General features: G+C 37.0%; 1 protein-coding gene across 4 annotated transcripts in view; it reads right to left on the minus strand.

Moving 5' to 3' along the window:
• The window catches only part of DOCK3 (dedicator of cytokinesis 3), a 520,915-nt gene that overhangs the window by 194,885 nt on the left and 305,975 nt on the right, over positions 1 to 20,055 (minus strand). For all 4 annotated transcript variants that reach the window (XM_069095615.1, XM_069095614.1, XM_069095613.1 and 1 more), the window contains exons 7-9: positions 14,618 to 14,702; positions 8,010 to 8,051; positions 4,939 to 5,093 (exon numbers count right to left, since the gene is read on the minus strand). In XM_069095615.1, the coding sequence (XP_068951716.1) occupies positions 4,939 to 5,093; positions 8,010 to 8,051; positions 14,618 to 14,702 (282 nt within the window). The remainder of the gene's footprint in view (positions 1 to 4,938; positions 5,094 to 8,009; positions 8,052 to 14,617; positions 14,703 to 20,055) is intronic.

Consider the following 20,055-nt stretch of genomic DNA (forward strand, 5'->3'; position numbering starts at 1 on the left):
CCTTCCTTCCTTCCTTCCTTCCTTTCTTTCATGTGCCATCTCTCCTAAAGTATCTTCACTTAGCCTACTCTTCCCATGAGGTCTATATCTTCACTTCCTTTTGCTGCTAAGCATGTGGGACATTTAGTTTCTTGCTATTGCCTTCATGTTAAAAGGATCAGAGAATTTCCAAAATTAAAAGGGACTTCAGAGGGAATTTAGCTCAGTCTGTACCTAACAACATTCCCCTTGCAAATGGTCATACCAGTACAATCTTAACTTGAGGACTTTAAGTTTTGGGAACCCACTCCTACTATTCCACAACATTTTAAAAGAGATCTTAAATAAAGAAATTAATACTTGAAAAGTATCTTACTCAAAGCCACACAGCCAATAGATGATAGAACCAGGACTTGAACCCAGATCTCTGGATCACCATTTCAATATTTTTGCCTTCTTGTCACCTTCCTAACTTGCTATAATCCTGACACTCCCAGCACTTGACCGAAATGATTCTTTTGAAGGTTACTGATACTTCTAGTTAAATCCTTTCCTTAATCTTTGTGTAACCTCTCAACAATATTTCACACCATTAACTACTCTCTACTTCTTGAATAGCTTCTTTCTTGGTCCCTCTGGCAGTATACCATCCTGCTCCATTCCCTTCCTCTGCAATTGTCATTCCTTTGTCAGTATTTAATTCTTCTGAGCTTTAAGTGGATTTTTTTTTTTTTTTGCTTTTTGGAGGGGGAAGGTAGGGCAATTGGGGTTAAGTGACTTGCCGAAGGTCACACAGCTAATTTTTTTGTTAAAAGTCTGAGGTCTGATTTGAACTCAGGTTCTCCTGACTCCAGAGCTGGTGCTCTATTCACTGCACCACCTAGCTACCCCTTTAAGTGGAATTTCTAAAGGCTTTTAAAAAAAATTTCAGCTTTCTTTCTATTCTCTAAGTTAAGCTCATTCCTTTTTAGAGTGTCAGCATTGCCTCTGTGCACAAACTCTCTAAAGAACCTCTCTGTCCCTGGCCGTGGCCTCTACGTTCATTCCAGTTATGTATTTCCATCTGTCAACATGACATCTCTACTTTGATTCAATATGTTCCCAAATGATACTCATCATCTACTCTCCCAAACGGATTTTTCTCTCCATTACAGGCACCACCAGTATCTCAAACCAGGAACCTTGGATTTATCTTTGACTCTTCATTCTCCTTCATCTTTTCTATCTCATTTGTCACCAAGTCCTCTCCATTCCCTTTACACCAGCCTTGTTTGAGCCCTAAATATGCTAATGTAGCTTAGAGTATGGCTGTGGCTTCCCTCCTTGCTGGCTAGAGCATGAATCCATTGGCACATTAGCACCAGGCTTTTACATGACCTCACCTATAAATCCTTAGAATGTTTCAACATTGCTTACCAAGTAAAGGCTCTCACAAGTCAACAGGTACTTTAGTAGACTTAGTGCTGAAGAGTAGATAGGATTAGAATGAGTCCAAGGGAAATGAATTAGGACATAGTCTAGTGTGTGCGGCTTTTCAAGAAGGAAAAAGGACATAAAAAGACAAAACGGTCATTTCCTATGTAGACTTCTAGTCCTATGGGTACTTTCTATATTAAGACTTTAATACCATGAATGCATCCCTTCAAAATAAACAACCCCAGAGGCAATCAATGAATGGATGTGGCAGTGAAGGTGGAAGACCTGGTCAAAACAGAGCAAATGGCAGTAGAGGAGTGGGATGAAATGGGATCTTGGAGGAGGAATCAGTATCCAATTCAGATCATCAATGGAGCTAAAGGGCCAAGGTACCTTTGAAAAGACATTGACCAACTTGAGTTATTCAAACTGACTGGAAATTCATCCTCTGGAAGGTTTAGTCATGCATGGAACAATCCTGGGAGATGGGGAACACACATTACATCACAATAGGAATGAGTTATATATGGAGGGATTGTATATGTAAACCAGGGGCTCTTAACTTGGGACCCATAGATAGATTTTGAGGACTTGGATGGGAAAAAATTACACCTTCATTTTCACTAACCTTTGGTTTCCTTTTGTAATCCTACATATTTTTATTTTACACTTTAAAAAACTGAAACATTATTCTGAGAAAGGTCCATAGACTTTGCCAGACAAAAGGATCCATGATATAAAGAAAGGTGAAGAGCTCCTACTGTAGACCAAAAGGGAGGTCGCTGTTAGTTGATTTAAAAAACAAAACAAAACCAGGGGTTCCGGGGCAGCCAGGTGGCGCAGTGAGTAAGAGCGCCAGCCCTGGAGTCGGGAGACCTGGGATCGGTTCCGGCCTCAGATACTTAACACCCACACAAAATAACTGGCTGTGTAATCTTCAGCAAGTTACTCAACCCCAATTGCTCAAAAAAAACCCCAAAAAACAAACCAGGGGTTCCCTTGTCACAGACATCACTTAATGTATTAAAATCTCTTTTCTTATTGCTATGAATAAAGAGTTATATGTAGTAATGTATTGCTTGTGTTAAATAATGCCACTAGAATTCACCCCAGGGATGGTTTTCTATTGCAAATGTTCTTAAAATATCATTTTCATGCTGTCTACTGCTCAGAAACTTAGAATAATTGTGTTTACCTATTCCATCAAGTCTAAAATCCCATGCCTCACCCATCTTAGCTCCCATTTTGATTTGTGTAAACTTCCTAAAAATATCTCTTATGTGCAAGGTGCCTTAGAATATATAAAATGTATTAAACATGGTGCCTGCCCTCAAGGAGATAAAAGTTAACAAGAACCATGGTTCTAGTTCTATAATATGTAGACAAATGAGGTGTGGCTTATGTTTATATCCAACTATATATTCTTTAGAAAACTGACCATTTTTGTTGCATATAGGCTTGTTACAGGGTTTTTTTTTTTAGTATTTATGGAAATGATTTTAATATGTCTCTTCCTTGGAACAATGGTCTTACAAAATGCTACAAAAAGACAGAAGGATCTTTTACAGTCTTTTTTTTTAAAGCATGAGACAAATGTAAATCTAACTTGTCAAAGTATACTTGACAATTTCCACTAGTGGCAAAAAGTGGCCTTAGGCAAATATTTAATGTCTCAGTTCACAGATCAAGGTAGGGTTTAATCAAGACTCAAAGAATGATTTATGAACATTTCCTTTTATGCATATATTGATAGGAATCACTGCTTCTGTTTATTTTCTAACACCATAATAGGGATTTCAATATGGAGAAGGGTCCAGTGGTCCAGTTTTCTTGTTAATTTGCTTCCCCATTGCTTACTTTGGCTCCTTAGGAGGAAAATAACACTGACAGTCTTATCTATGGCAACATTTTCTTTGAGGTATAGTAGTTTAAACAATTCTTCTGATAAGTCATATACACAGGGGAAATAAATTCTACTTTGTAAATATTAGTTATGCCCTATGTAAGACTCTTGTAATCCCCCAGGATTTCTGAAGATTACTTTTGGAAGTAATATAAGACCACGTTAACATCCAACCATAATAGAAGCTTAAAGCTTTATGGTGATAGAAATCTTAGGAGTTACCTTGAGATACTGTTTATTTAAGATATAGTGGATGGCACCAAGAATATTGTAAAGCAAGAATACTGAGCTGTCATGATCATATTGGGAAGCTAAAATTGTGTTTCTTGAAGCAAAATGTCAATATCACCAATTTAAAAAAGGATGTGTTTAATTAAGTACATGGATGGTTTTTTTCAATTTAGGTTGAAAGGTTATAGAATTCTCTATTATGAAGACATCTTCAAATGATTTAAAATATATTTAGAACTTAGAAAATGTGTGATAACTTTTTGCCTTTTAAAATTATGTTATTGGTTAAATACATAGGACATAGCTTGAAACTTCACTAAATATAATCACTGTATCACAAGGAAACCCTCAGCTTTGCCAACAGAGACAATTCATATGTGTACCAAGTACCACCATTTTGTTTTAGCTTCCCCAAAAAGGGTGGTATAACTACAGCTACTATCATGTTGGGGGAATGTAGGTGTAGGCTTATAATTGAAGACACTAGGGACCACTGCTTTATTAAGTTCTACAAAAGTATAAAGGCTCTGAGTATGTGTCAGGCTGGCCATCTCTCTTCTAAGGATCATGTTTCTTCAGTGTGGATAGGCTTATCACCAGAAGGATGGCTGTCAGGTGATGATTTTTTATTTTTGGTCACACTGACTCATGAAGTACACTAAAGTGGAGGAGGAAATATGATCTGTGGTGGTAGAGGGAACAAAACCCTGAAGTAATTGCAACATATTATGTCAGAAAATACAAAATAAATCAGAAGATAACAGAACCTGGCACATTTCACTCTCATTAGGATACTTTTGGCCAGTTTGGGAAGTCAGTTATATAATAGTGATGATGAGGCCAAAGATCATAAGTTAAATTTCCATATGGGTCAGTTACCTTACTTTGACCTATGGCTACAAACTGGATTTAAAAAATCTTGGATGATCCTTATGTATGCATTTGCAGCTGGGCACAACATAAACTGGTGAAGAATGCATGAATTGTAGCCAATCTATTCTCATAAATGGAAAAACAACTCAAGGCATATTCCCTACAGAATCTTTTGCATCATATTCCACCATACATGAGAAGTAGTATATTATTTTTACTTGGATAGGAATGAAAGTGTAGGAGATATTATGAAATATTCAAGATACCATTTTATGCTGTTATATTAGCACTTAGAGGCTTCATTCCATGCATATTAAACATAATGGCCATAAATCAATTAACTTTCTTCAGTTTTATAGGAAATAAAATCAAAGCAAACACCCTTTCAACATTAAAGGTCTCTAAACAATACATAAATATATTGACCTTCAATATGTGTTCTAGTAGGAGGATGGTATTTTCCTCAAACCATCTACCTGAGCTTCCCAAAGTACCCTTATTTGCAGTAAAAATAAATCTATATTAGTCAGTCCTACCTGATCTGCTTGCCCTCTCGCATGTCATATAAGGAAAAAAAGACATCTGTATCTTCTCCAATGGTATTGTAGGTGAAACTCTTTAGACTGAGGAAAAAATGATGTGGCACTGGTATCCGGCAGGCTTCTCCATGACGCGGACGAATGGTATCCACCTGTGTGGAGGGATGCAGTGATATTTGACATATTTTAATGACATGTTACACAACTAATTAATCAAGAAGCATTTATTAAGGGCATGATGGATAAACACTGAGGATACACAGAAAAAGGAAAAACAATCCTTACCCTCAAGGATCTTACATTCAAATGGGGGAGACAACATGTCCACAAATGGGTAGATATATGCAAAGCAGATAGAAGGTGGCTGTTGTTGTTTGTCCTTCATTCTCGAAGAGGAGCAATGACATCAGGAGATAATGTTAGAGGGGAAAACACTAGCATCTAGGGTGACTGGGAAAAGCCTTCTGAAAAAGGTGGAGCTTTCATCGAATCTTGAACAGAGCTAAGGATTCTAAGAAGTGTAGATAGGAAAGAAGAATGTTCCAGGCATGGGGATAGGGGACAAAAGTACAAAAGTACAGAGACAGTTATATGTAAGGAAAGGCAAGTAGGTCAGAATGGCCAATTCAGGGAATTTGTAGGGGTGAGCAATATGTAAAAAGACTGGAAGGTAGGAAGGGGCCAGAATGTGAGGAACTATAAATGCCCAACAGAGGAGAGAAAACTTGATCCTAGGAGTAATAGGGAGCCTTGAAATTAACTGAGTTAGGGGTGAGGGAGTAACATAGTCAGACCTGTGCTTTGGGAAAACCATTTTGGCAGCTGTTTAAAGAATGGATTGGAGTGGAGAGAGTCTTAGGGGAACGATGAATTAGAAGGTTACTGCAATAGCTGGGGTAAAAGTGATGCAGGTATGAATGAGGTATAGTGATTATATAAATGGAAGAAGGGGATAAATATATATATATTTATTATATGTGTGTATATATATAGACATATGATATATGTAATAGTATATAACACAAATATAATAATATGATATAATTGTAATAATATATAATATTATGCATATATGATGTCATAGAGAAAGAAATGGCAAAGTTTGGCAGCTGACTGGTTAAGTGGGATAATTGAGAATGAAGAGTTGAGAATTACAATAAAGATGTGAGCCTGGGTGTCAATGCCCCCTTGAACAGGGACAAAGGTGAATTACATTCATTTATGTCTGTTAAATGAATTACTGCAGTGAAATATTTTCAATTTTTAACAAAATTCTCATATGTCTTCCATCTTTCTCCTCCTCCCTGTTTTGATATATTATTATTATTTACTGGTATAAAGCCAATTTCTTTTTGTGAATATGCATGAACGAGCAAAGATGATAGAATTCTAGTGTGAGAGCAAGCTAGGATTTTAGCAGAGACTAAAACTCAGAGCTCTTGGTCACAAACTGGATATTTTACTAGCTTTTTTTTTTTAACATGTAGGGCTCTGATAAAGTAGAAAAAAATCTCATTTTCATTTATGTATCTATAGTTAGAATATTAAAACTTGCTTAGAAGGTATAAGTCCTTACAGAAGCCTGTGCAAACACATTCTGATAATACTTTGTAATTCCTCTATATTGGTATAGGTTAGTGAAAGTTAACTAAAATAACCCCTTAGAATAATCCTTATGTTTGCACAGTTCTTTAGACTTTTCAAAGACTTTTATATATATTATCTCGCTTGAGATAATACTAAATGAAGCTATAATAACATCCCTGACAATGAGACTCTTTTTTAATAAAGGGGCATGCAGATTAAAGGATCTGTTATTGCTAAAAATATGGCTGCATTCATTTCAGTTTCATTTAAAGCATGGGCAAAAGACACTGCCTGTTAGCTATGAGGGGATAAATAACACTGATTAGGGTCTGTACTAAGGTGGTAAGGAAACCAACTAATATTATCATTTAAGAATGTAATATAAAGAATGGGAAGGTCAAAAGGCCAAAAAGATGAAGGCCATAAATAAAAAAGAGCAAAAATGAACAATAGCAATGGAAACAATTGAAAATATAAAATGCAAGTCACTGGGTTGCTGTTGGCAACTGGATATTTCAGATAGAAGAGAATGTGGGGATTCTTGCTACTGAACCAGGTTCTAGATTTGTGTTAGTGCCTTGAATAGATGGTGCTGTTTGGAGTATTTGTTAAGGGTGTTGGTGTCTGGTCATTCTGGTCATATCATGTATGTAATAAGGCAATCAGGCAGGCAGGCAGGGGGCTAGAAGCCAAGAGGTTGGTGTAAGGTTGATGGTGTTCTGTTGCTAGCCCCTCTCAGAGAAAGAATTTCTGGGGATTGACTTTTGGAATAAATAGTAAACACCCCTAATCTGCTGATACAGATAATGTCCCTCCCATATCAAATGGTTGATTTCACTCTGTACTCTGGGTAAAGTTCAGAATGAACTTTTGTACTACCTTTTTTCTACTCTTACCCTATTCCCATCAAGTAGGTAAGATCAGTTGGACAGCTAAGGAGGGTACAGCATTTTCTCCAGGGTACATTGTGAATCTGTAGTCTAACGGGGGAAACATGTATTAAAGAACCATTTGCCTTAGGCTGCTTTTGGATAGCTAATTTCAAAGCTAGGTTGGAGCTGAAATTATGAAGCTATTATATATTCATAAAAAGGGTGACCTTACCAGCTTCTGACTACCTGAGGAGTTCCCAGTGCTATGAGGAGAAAGGGATAGCTTTTGTGAAGTGAGCACAAGGCTGCCAAGGGATTATGTGCTGTTCTTAAGTAGCTGCCAATCGCTTGCCCATGAGAGTCTGGAGTCTCGGGCAGGGAACCCAGTGGAACCCAATCCTTGATGGTGCTAACACACTCAAAGGTCGGTTGCTTTATGGGTCATGGATCATAAGATGAAAGGTGACTTCAAACAAGAAGCCAATTATTTCCTGATGCATTCTCATGTCTTAAAAGAAGGCAGCCAACTGGAAATGATAAGAGGCTTTGTGTGTGTGTGTGTGTGTGTGTGTGTGTGTGTGTGTGTGTGTGTGTTTAAAGTCAGCTTACCTGGGATGTACTTTGTTGTACACTATGCCGGCTAGATAAGTGCTGGGGAAAGAAAAGAGAGCAACTGTTCAGTCAATTAGCAGTTGTTTGTTTTCTGAGTAACAAATCCCTTCCCAGCCCAGTGTGATATTCAAGTTCCTTGGGGCTTTAATTTTTACTTCAGCATAATTCTTTCTACAGTACCTGTATTATATACCAGTTACCACAGCGGTCTAAATACATGGATAGACCATAATTCCCCTCCTCTCTACAACTCCCACCTCTCATATATGTCTCAGAAAACACCATTGTCAAAGTATATACATATGGACACACACACAGACACGTACACATTCTCCCCCACTCCACCCTGCTCCTTTTCATGGAGGTCTCATTTAGGGATATACAGGACTCAGTAACCTAAATCAGCTTCATATTTGAATCTTCCACTAACTTCCTTAGCTCCAACCTGAAAACACCTTGCATTCTCCTATTTTGGCTACCTTCCTTTGCCTATGGAAATTCTACCTGCCATTCAAGGCTCTGCTAAAGAGTGAGCCTTACTATGAGGCAAGGGGTCATATCTTATCTAAACTCTTCCCTCAGAATCTCCTACAACACTTTATGCATAGTAGGACCTTAAAGTACACAGAGTTTGGACATCTCTCTCCCTTTCTGAGCTTTCCCTTAAATGACAGTCTTGGCACATAGGAAATTCTCAATAATTGTTGGCTGAATTTAATTGATCCCAGCAATTGCTGATTCCAAAGTCCAGCTGTCCTGACTTAAATCTGGTAACACAAGGAATCTAAAAAATCATCTAATTCATTTCTCTAAACCTAATTTTCACAAAGTAATTAGGTAAAACCTGTAATTTTCATTTAACTGTTTTAATGCTGACATATGACAACGTTATTCTTTCTGCTAATAATCAAGCAAGCATTTACCCTGACCCAAGGAAATGTTTAATACATTTTAGCTATTATTATAGCTACAGTGACAAGTTGGGGTGAGGTGGAGAGGCAGAACATATTCAGAAAGAAAGAAAATTTTAAAAATGTTTATCAGTAAAGCAATAACGTTTTATTAAGTATCTATTATGTGCCAGGCAAGGAAAATAAAAATACAAAAGCAAGACAACCCCCACACTCAAAGACCTGAGATTTTAATAGGTATCAAAATTAACTCACGTGGATGCTACAAGTATATGCACTATATGACCTGACTGATTATCTGGAGTTATGGAAGAATAATCCCCTCCAATGTATTGGAATCATTTCTAGTACCTACTCTGATCTGAGAGCAGCAGAGCTAAGTACTCTTAAACATATGGGTCCTTTTCCTCTTTCTATAATCTCTTTGGGAGTATAGGCCTAGTAGTGGTATTGCTGGGTCAAAGGGTATGAACAGTCTAGTTGCTTTTTGGGCACAGTTCCAAGTTGCTTCCCAGAATGACAGGAATAATTCACAACTCTTCATGTGAATTAATATATTTGTTTCCCTTCAGTCCCTCCAACATTTGTCATTTTTGGTAAGCTTTGCCAGTCTGATGGGTGTGAGGAGAAAGCTCAGAGTTGCTTTCATTTTTTATTTACCTCATTATTAGTGGTCTGGATCATTTTTTAATATAGCTTTACATAGCTTGGATTTCTTCCTTTGAGAACTACATGTTCATATCCTTTTACCATTTATCAATTGGGTAATGATTCTTATTCTAATATAATTGAATCAGTTCCATATATAACCTAGACAAACTTTCTGCAAAGATTTTTTTCCCCTTCAGTTAATTACTTCCTGTCTAATCTTTACTAAATTGGATTAGTTTATGCAAAAAAGTTTTAAATTTTATATAATAAAAATTGTCAATTTTAACTTCTGTGATCCACTCTAATCCTTTATCCATAGTTTCAAATAGAATTTTCTTCTTTGTATCTCTAACTTGTTTATGATCTGACCTTTTGTAACTAAGTAATATAGCCATCTGGAACTTATTTTGTGACCCCTATTTTTTTCTATTTCTTGTAAAGCATAACCATTTTTTTCCCAGTATCCCAGAGGCTCCCTCTACTACCACTACTCAGGAACCTCCCTTCCTCTGAGGTTCACTCAATCCACATTTATTACCCCATCTATATTTATCTGTAAGTTGATTCTGGTAGCTATTTTCTTCCCACCTTCCAGACACTCTCCTTCCTTCCTCACTAAGTTCAGTGTCTGGCTCATAGCCTTTCTTCACCAATAGAAGGCCTTATAGCAGGTGACTACAACATACACATTGATAGTCCTTCAAACACTCTTAAATTCCCAGTTCTTCAACTTGCTTATTTCCCCTGGCCTACTGCCCTACCTCACTTCAGTTACATGTAGAGATAGCCATATCCTTGATTTTGCCACCACCTATTAGTATTCCATTTCATGGCCGTGAAGTCTGATATTCCTTTATTTAATAATAATCAAATATAAAGCCCTCTGTTTTGCTTTTAAAGACCTTCATAATCTGACCCTTCTCACCTTTCTGATCTCATGCATCACCCCCTTCCATGTGTCCAATGATCCAAAGACACTGGCTTACTTGATGTTCCCACAAAAGACATGTTCTCTCTTGACTCCTTACATTTTCATAGTCTACCCCCCATTCTTGGAATGCTCTCTCTCCTCCTGACATCCCTGCCTTCCTTTGAGTCTCAATTAAAAATCCGACCTTCTGTGAGAAGCCTCTTCCCTTAATACTGTTGCCTTCCTGTTAGGATTATCTATAATTTCTCCGGTATATGTCTTGTTTTTACTTAGTTGTTTGTAACTTGTCTCTGCACTGAGATGATAAACTTCTTGAGGACAGGGACTGTTTTACCCTCTTTTGCATTCCCCAAGTGCTTAGCAATGGCCCTTAATAAATGATTGTTAATTTGTCTTACTTCTTGCCTTGAAAAAGAATGATAGAAAAGAGAATTCTAGCTATTGCAAAAATATAATGGGAAGCTGGAATCCAAGGGAAAATGGGATGGCTGTAAGTGTACCACAGTAAACTTGAGGCTTTATCGGGACATGTATTAAGGGGACTATCTGAGAACTATGAGGTCTGTGTAAGCTTTTTGGAGTACGATGGAAGCATGTCATAGGGAGGTGTTGGGTGGGATGTTCCATTGGAAATTAGGGGTCATAAGCTTCGTCTCTTCTTTCCTTTTTGTTTTAAAATATTTTATTAATGCACTATATTTTTAGATCATAGTAACTTTTGGGAGCCCTTCCCCTTCATGCAGTTTGAATCTTCTCTTATGACAAGGAAAAATAATTAGCAAAAACATCCAATACAGTAACTTCATCAGACAATGTATGCATCATTCTGACTGAGCAATTCATGCAAAATCTATTTAGTTTTTTATAATCATACCTCCTAAGTCTCTTGATCTCCATTTTCATCTTGGTCGTACAAAAAGATGGTGAAACCCTTAATCTGACTTTCACCTCTAATGTAAAGAGAATTAGAGATTTAGAGATGGAAGGGACCTTGGTAGTTCTTTTGTCCAATCTACCACCATTTTACAGTTGAGGAAACTGAGGTCCATGGAGGTGAAGTGATCTGCCCAAGGTCACAGTGGTAAAAGCAGCTGAGGCAGAATTTGAACCCAGGTTCTTTGATTCCAAACCCAGGAATTTATTAGACTTTATTTTATTATTTTATTATATCTTTATTAGACTTATTTTAATGATAGTTACATTCCTTAAAAGGTGAGAGAACTCTGAAGGGAACTAGGCTAGATTATGACCACCAATGAAACAGAACTGGTAGCTTCATCTTTTGTGATATATGAGGAAGGTAAAACAGAAAATATGACACACCTTCTAGATTTTGGGACAACAGAATTCAGAGCATTGGGGGAAAAGCATAGGTAAAATCCCATTGTATAAGGTTTTACAGGGAAGGTTGGCACATAAGGAGGATTCTAATGACATAAATGAAAATAATTCTGATGAAGAAAAGGAGGAACTGTCTGAAGAGGCAAGTGCAGATTCACAGGAAACTCATTAACCAATATATTCTAAAAAGCTGTAGCGAGTAGGGAAGCCAGGCAGGTGACTGAAGATGAACACAGTTGGATAATAAAAGCCTATAATAGTGGTGTCAGGATTGTAAAAGAATGGGCTGAAACTGGAGATGCCTACAACAAAAAGGGATTAAAAATTATGTCTGGAGAAAGAGGAAGAGCAAAGAAGGCACAGCACCAATTCTACAGGTAGATAGGAAGATTATAAGAGAGAGAAAGCAGGGCTCCTCAGCTAGTCTGCTTTTTGTTTCTATGAAGAAGACCAATCTTTGAATTGGGAGAAATAAGATGAAGGTTAAGAAGGAATTCAAACTTGAGACAAGTGAGATGGTATGAGCATACATGTCTGCTCTTGCTATGTTCAAGTCCCCAAGCTTGGCCAAATTCCACACTAAAGTGCCTATGATAGCACAGCTTATTATTCTGATACTGTTAGTGATGTTTGAGGAAAAACAATAGGGTCAAGTCTTCAAACCACAGGCTATGTGTTACTGTTTATGGGATGGTTTTGAGCATTTTAGGAATGGAAATGCTGATCAATAAAAGGCCATGTTAAGCTCAGAATATGCCAGACTAACCTAATTTCCTCTTGACAGGGCTACTAAGTTGGTAATCAGGGGGATTCTAGAAGGAGAGCATTGCTGTATATTTCTACAAGGAATCTGAAAAGTTACTTTAAAGTTTTATTGAATATTTGTTTTTATATATAGTGACTTTCATTAACTGTTCTACCACCATAATCCAGAATTTACTTTTCTGACCCTTTGAGGTCTCTCATCCTTTCATCTCTTCCTTCCTCTCTATAACTTCTCTTAAATCTATTTATTATCTTCATCATCAGTCCTTCTATTTCTTCTCATTCTTCCAGTCCATCAGTACTTCATTATATCTCTTCCCCCTCTTTCCTCCCTTGACCCTATAGTCTAGCAAATCATACACTATCATTTACATTTGAATCCCTTGTTCCCTTGACCTTTCAACATTTATGCCTTGCCAAATCCTACATCTGCCTCCATCATCAGCCTTCTCTAATCTCATTCACAGGCTGCTGAACACCATGGAGAACAGTCATATATCTCGCCTGGATGTACTACAACTTTATGTTATCTAATCTCAACTGGTTTAAAGGCAATCCTTTTATCTTTCCATGATTATCCCAATCTCCACACTGTCTATTTGAAACCTTCTCTTTTCTCCTCCTTCATTCCATTCTCTGAGGAAGAGGTGACTCTTCCAACTAATTCTACTTTTAATCCTTTCTGCTCCCATCTCCCACCCCCTCCCAAGCTCCACTAATCATTCCCTCTCTTTCATCTTCACCCTCTCTTTACCTACTTCCTAAAACCATGCCCATTTCTCCCCCTTCCTTAAAATTTCTCCAACTGACTGTATCATCCCCTTGGGTGGTGGTCCAACATTTCTTCTACTTTTTATAGCCACACTCTAAGAAATGATCATCTATATTTGTTGTCCCCATTACCTAACTTCTTTTCTCTCCTATGTCATCAATGATTTCATGACTAAGAGTCCAGGGTCTTTGTTCAGTCTTAATTATATGTCACTTCTCTGTAGCTTTTATCATTTCAACCATGCCCTCCCTCCTGGACATTCTTTGCTCCCTTGGTTTCTGTAACATTGTTTCTCTTGGTTATCTTCCTACTTGTATGACTATTCCTTTTTAATCTCATTTTTTGGATCATCTTAATTTTCCTACTCATTAAGTATGGATATCCCTTAAAGGTCTGTCCAGAACCCTCTTCTTTCTCTATTATTTTCCTTTGTGCTCATAGCAGCTCCCATGGATATAAGGACCATCTCTGTGCAGATGACTCCCCAAATCTATATCCATCTCTAATGTGTCTCCTGACTTCCGGCTCTGTATTATCAACTATCTGCTGGACTGTTTCACCTGGATATTCCAAAACTATCTCAAATTCAACCTATTCAAAACAGAATTTTTATTTTCTTCCATACCTACCCTTATTCCAGGTTCCAATATTTTTGGTGAGGGCACAAACATTCTTCTAGTCATTAAGTTTCACAACCTCTGAGTCATTCTCAACTCTCCCCTCTTCTTCCCCCCATATCCAATAAATTTCCAAGTCTTATCATTCTACCTCCACAACATCTCTCCTCTTGGTCCCCTTCTTTCCACTTATTTTCTACCTCAGTTCAGGCCCACATTACCTCTCACCTGGATGACTATAATAGCCTCCTAACTGTCCTTTTCATTTCTAGTCTTTCCCTTTCTCTAAAAACTCTTCCAGAGAGCTGCCAAATCAATATTCCTAAAACACAGATCTGAAAAATTCATTTTCCTACCAAAAATTTTCAGTGTTTCCCGATTACTTTTATGATAAAATACAAAAAAATCTTAATTCTCCATAATCTGCCTCTTGCTTGCTTACGATTTTGGTCTTATTTCTCTATTTCAGTCATACTAGCCTGCTTATCGTTCCCTGTATGTGACACTTTGTGTCTTGCCTCCAGGTCTTTGTACAAGTAGTTCTCTAGGTCTGAAGTGTCCTTCTTCAGCACCTCTGGAGTTCCTTAGAATAATATGTCTTCTCTTAGATTTCTTACCATTTTATAGAGATCGGAGACACTAATCTGATCAGAATCCACAACTTCAAAGTCCTTTCGAGGAACTAGGTCCAGGCCCAAATGCCTATTAAAGAGAGAGAAACATATGAAGCACATAATATATCCCCAACTCTATCTACCTATTTTCTGTGGTCATATAAGGACTCCATATACTATGACCCTTGAGATGCAGAGGTTCAAACTTCTTGTTGACAATGCTGAGTTGAATTTGCCTTAGAATTACAGGAGAGCTTTGCTCAGCAAATGAGGTCAGAGATTTTGTGACTGATAAAATGTCAGTATCTAAGTACTTCTATTTCTCCTTGTAATATCAGTTTAATTATTCATCTGATGACATTTTTATAGCAGATTCCTTGAGTGTCTTAAGATTGAGTTTGTAGTAGGCTAGCAATCAGTAATTCACTATAGCTTTCTTTTTTCTCACTCTTATAAACTATTGACTTGGCTCTGCTATGCATAAGATTATTCACCAGATAAGAAAACTGAAGAAGGACCAAGTTAATCTGTTACAAAATGAAGCATGTTAAGAATACTACCTAAAGGTGTTAAACCAATATGGAGGTTTTAGAGGAACTTAATTCATTTTCAATCTATTTACATTAATATTGGCATAATTTCCCTCACAGAGACTTGGCCATATGTAGTTTTAGCACTTTCAGAAAATCTGCATTAAAAATTACTACAGTGGAATCACATATTTGCAGGGTAGGTTAGGTTCTAAAGTCAGCACAAGGGTGAAAATTGCATGTATCAAAATTACCTTTGGAAAATCACTAAAAACACCCATAAGTATGGTGCCTTTTTCCAATTTTATTTTCACTTCCCAATTCTCTCCCTCTTCCCACTCCTCTCCCACTCATTGAGGAGGCAAGAAATATAATATCCATTATACATGTGAAGTCATGTGAAAAATATTTCTGCATTAGCCATGTTCTGGAAAAAAGATAAAACCCAGAAAAAGAAGCAAGAGAAAAAATATGCTTCACTCTGCACTCTGATTCCATCAGTTCTCTGTCTAGAGGTGGATAGTATTTTTCATCATGAGTCCTTTGGAACTGCGGTAGGTCCTGGTATTGATCAGTGTTACTAAGCCTTTCATAGTTGATTATCTTTACAATATTGCTGTTACTGTGTAAATTGTTCTCCTGGTTATGTTCATTTCACTTTGCATCAGTTCATATAAATCTTCCTAGGTTTTTCTGAAACCATCCTCTTATTGCTTATCCTATATTTTACATCCTATCACCTTCTTTTCCATAACTCATTTGGACATTTCCTGGTTGAAGGGCATCACCTCAGTTTTCATTCTTTGCCACTACCAAAGAGTTGCTATAAATCATTTCCCTTTATCTTTTCCTTTCCCCTTGATCTCTGTGGGATATAGACTTAGAAGTAGTATTGCAGGGTCGAAGGTTATGCACAGTTTAATAGCTTTTGGGACACGGTTTCAAAGTTCTCTCCAAAATAGTGGGACTAGTTTACGACTCCACCAGCAATGCATTAGTGCACCTATTTTTCCCACATCCTTCAGCATTTGCCATATTCATTTTCTGTGACATTAGCCAATCTGAGGGATATGGGGTGATATCTCAGAGTTGTTTTAATGGTCATTTCTCTAATTATTAGTGATTTAGAACAATTTTTCAGTATGGTATCTCTAAACAGATACAACTGGAAATGGGCTAAGGTCTCTTTAAAATAAGGTAGTTATTAAGGTAACTGGCATCAGAAAGTAACAGAATCTTGGCTGTCTAATAGAAATAACTGAATGGAAATTTTATTTTTCATGGGGGACACAGCTTAGCTATTGATCAGTAGATAAGGGAAACCAAGATACCTACCAAGAGAAAAAAATAGGTAAAGATTTAGATGTAAGGAAAACTGATTAACAGGGGGGAAATATTCTTGAAAAGTTTTCACACATAAATTGATGAAATTTGAAAGTGATTACATCACTACGTATTTGTTTCTTCTTCCTGTCTCACCAGGAGGCAAGATGGAACACAAAGAAGTCAAAGGTAGGGGCTTTCTAGTCAACCAGGAATGCTAGGTAGGCTAGCTAAGATTACCTCCCCTCTCCCAGCCTAAGCAGATTAAAAAAGGTTAGTTAAAGATAATACTTACAAAGGCTTGATGTTTTGCAGAACACCTTACATGTATTTTGTTTGATTCTTACAACAACCCTGTGAAGTAGGAGTTCTTATTATCTTTATTTTACAGATGAGGAAACTGAGACTGGCTGAGAGAAGTTGTGATTTGCCCAGATGTCAGAAGCAGGATTTAAACTCAGGTCTTACTGACTCCAAATCCAGCATCCTATATCCCCTCACTGCCACAGACTGTGTCAATTAATAGAAAGTTTTTAGATATGATGAAGAAGAGACCTTGGCTTCACACAGTGTGGTGGAGGTCATAGGAATGTTTCTCATTTCACCCTCACATTCTGGGACATATATTCATAGTGGAAAATGGGCACAGAATAGTCAAACTATTATCTCTTTCTTTCTGTGGCAGCCATAAAGTTGAATTCGCATATGTTTAATATGCATATGAGTTGACTGCCTTGTACTTATGAAGATGTATTACAGAGTTCTTGTAGATAAAAGATGCTTTCTCATACCTAGGGATCTGGGGGTGGTGGGAAAGGTCTGACAGGTCTTACAGTTGATAGGGTGAGCAGAAAGAACCCATAGATGATGGAGGGAGAAGCATACCTTCTTGTCTGTCCAATAAGACTGTAAACTTCTGTAAGTACCAGGGCCTGGTACTTATAAAAAATATATTTCTCCCTCATTCCCTATAATGTATGTCATGGGGCTATCAGGAATTTAACAACAGAATCACTGGGTAAGAAATAAGCTGAACTTGATGAATAACATTATGAGGAGGAACTTTCCACTGCTCTTCTCTCACACAATTCATTAGCAACTAGATGACACAGTGAACTTTACTAATTATTGTATAAGGACATCATGGGAGATGGAAGGTATTTTTATCCCTATCAAATTTATACTGAGGAATTCATGCATCATCAGGTTGCTAAAGGTTAACACCAACACTCATGCCAACCAGTCAATGTTGCTAACACTATGTGATAAGATATTACTAAGGAGAACAAAACACTACAATCTACTTTTAACAGATATTAGCATTTCTAATTCTACAGGTTCTTTCTGTGCAAAAATACCTCTCACTTATTTTAAAAGGTGACTATGTGCTCCCCCAAAGTGTAGAAATTATTAGTGATATTTTCATGATGAAAAGGACAATAATCTACCGTTAGCCTCATAAACAGAGTCGAGGCATAGTGTAGTGGAAACAGCATTAAACTTGGAAATCAAGAAGACCTTGGCTCTAGTCCTCATTCTAACATTTACTAGCTATAAACTACAAGAAGAAACTTAGTGGCTATGGGAAGGTAATTTCTTCAGAGTTTTTTTTTTGCCCTTATCTGTAAAATGGAGTATTAATACTTACACTCTTTACCTTGAAGGATTGTTATGAGGAAAGTGTTTTGCCAACATTAAAGTTCTAAGAAAGGTATGATTTTATGTTATTATTATTATTATTGTTACATTATAAGTTATTGGCAAAAAATGATATTGAAAATCAGGCAAATTATTTTAAAGATAAAACTAGATCCAGTGTCAGTGCTGAGTTCCCTTGACACATTTAAATGAGATGGCTGATTATAGATTCTGTTTTTGTACCTCTAGGATCTAATTCTCAGAGCAACTGTGGACCACATTCCATTTCTTTAATCTGCTACTCTTGGTTTCTTTGAAATAGCTTTGGACCCGTGGCTTCAAAAATTGTGTTCTAAGTCATTAATATTTTAGTAGAACAATAAAAATTTAGTAATATTCTCATTCAATAGCTTTCTTGCTTTGAAGACCTTCTGAATTTTTGGAAGAGTTTTATTTCACAATTATTTTCCAATTATGGGATGATATAAAACACAGACTTGGAAAAGTCTGATTGTTATAATCAGGAAGTCAAGAATTCTAGCACAATGACTTGAGTCAGAATATTGGAGGGGATGGTTTTTTGGTGCAGTGTGTAACGATCCTTGTAATAGGTCAAAATAACAATACTGGAGCCAAGGTACACACTCTATGACTGAAGAGTTCTCAAGTTAACCTTCACTGTTTATGGAATTTAGTGCCATGGCATATGTAGCCCAATAAATGAAAGTTTCCCATATGTATCATCAAGGCAATCATCATTATAATCAGGATTTTTTTTTCTTTCTCCTGCTGGTTAGTATACTCTTGAAGTTAGGTTAAAGTCCAAGGAAGGGCAAGTTAGTGACTTATCCCTTGTCAATGTCTTGCTACACAAGAATATAAACCAACATTTCTGTCTTAGCTTATAAATTTTATGAGGGCAAGGAATTCTTTTTTTTTTCTTTTTCATTCATCTGAAATTGAAATGTCTGTTATAAGGACCATATCCAACTGTTCCTTGATAAGAAAGGATGCATAGAAAAAGAAAGTATACATAAAACAATCTCCCTTGAAGATCTCTGTAAAAGTGGTATAAAATTTGAAAAACAGTAAAGGTTCACTTGAGAACTCTTCAGCCACAGAACATGCCCTTGGCTCCAATATCAATACTCAACAAGCCAAAACAAGTGTCACTGAATGTAGCAGCAGGAAGAATACTAGACGTGATCTCTTCATCTTTGGAGCGTTTATGAAAAATTTGTAGAAACCAATTCTAATGGCAGCACATTTAAAAAATTGAAAAAAAATTTTTTTCTTTTTGGAGGGGGAAGGTAGGGCAATTAGGGTTAAGTGACTTGCCCAAGGTCACACGACTAGTTTTGTGTTAAGTGCCTGAGGCCAAATTTGAACTCAGGTCCTCCTGACTCCAGGGATGGTGCTCTATTCACTGTACCACCTAGCTGCCCCATGGCAGCACATTTTAAGAGATGAAACATTAGCTAAAACTCAGGGCTGCCACCAATTGGGATAGAAACAAACTGGTCATGCCTTGATTCCCCCAGCTGTGAAGTAAGAATAATACTTATAAAAAGACAATGCTTGCGAATAGTCGCTCACCTACTGTTTGTATGGGGTTACTGGGAAAGACTATTTCCTTGGACATTCTGCTATCACTGCCAGAAATGTGTGTGGGCTGACTTATTTATAAGGCTGCTTTACAAGAGTGGCAATACATAAATTCAAAATATGCAGTAGCAGCAAGCTTATGTGGCTGGAGTTAAAATGGAAGATATAGTTCTGTGCTTTGATACAAAAATAGATACAGCATGGGCCATACCTGCAAACTGGTTGCAGGGCATTTTGGCATTTAATATTCTTTTCCAAGGAATATCTATCAACATATATATACACACACATATGTACATATCTATCTATCTATCTATCTATCTATCTATCTATCTATCTATCTAT

Source organism: Petaurus breviceps, unplaced genomic scaffold (genome assembly GCF_028583685.1).
Source record: "Petaurus breviceps papuanus isolate PSGF00001 unplaced genomic scaffold, PetGlider_PUasm1.0 227, whole genome shotgun sequence".
NCBI lineage: Eukaryota > Metazoa > Chordata > Mammalia > Diprotodontia > Petauridae > Petaurus > Petaurus breviceps.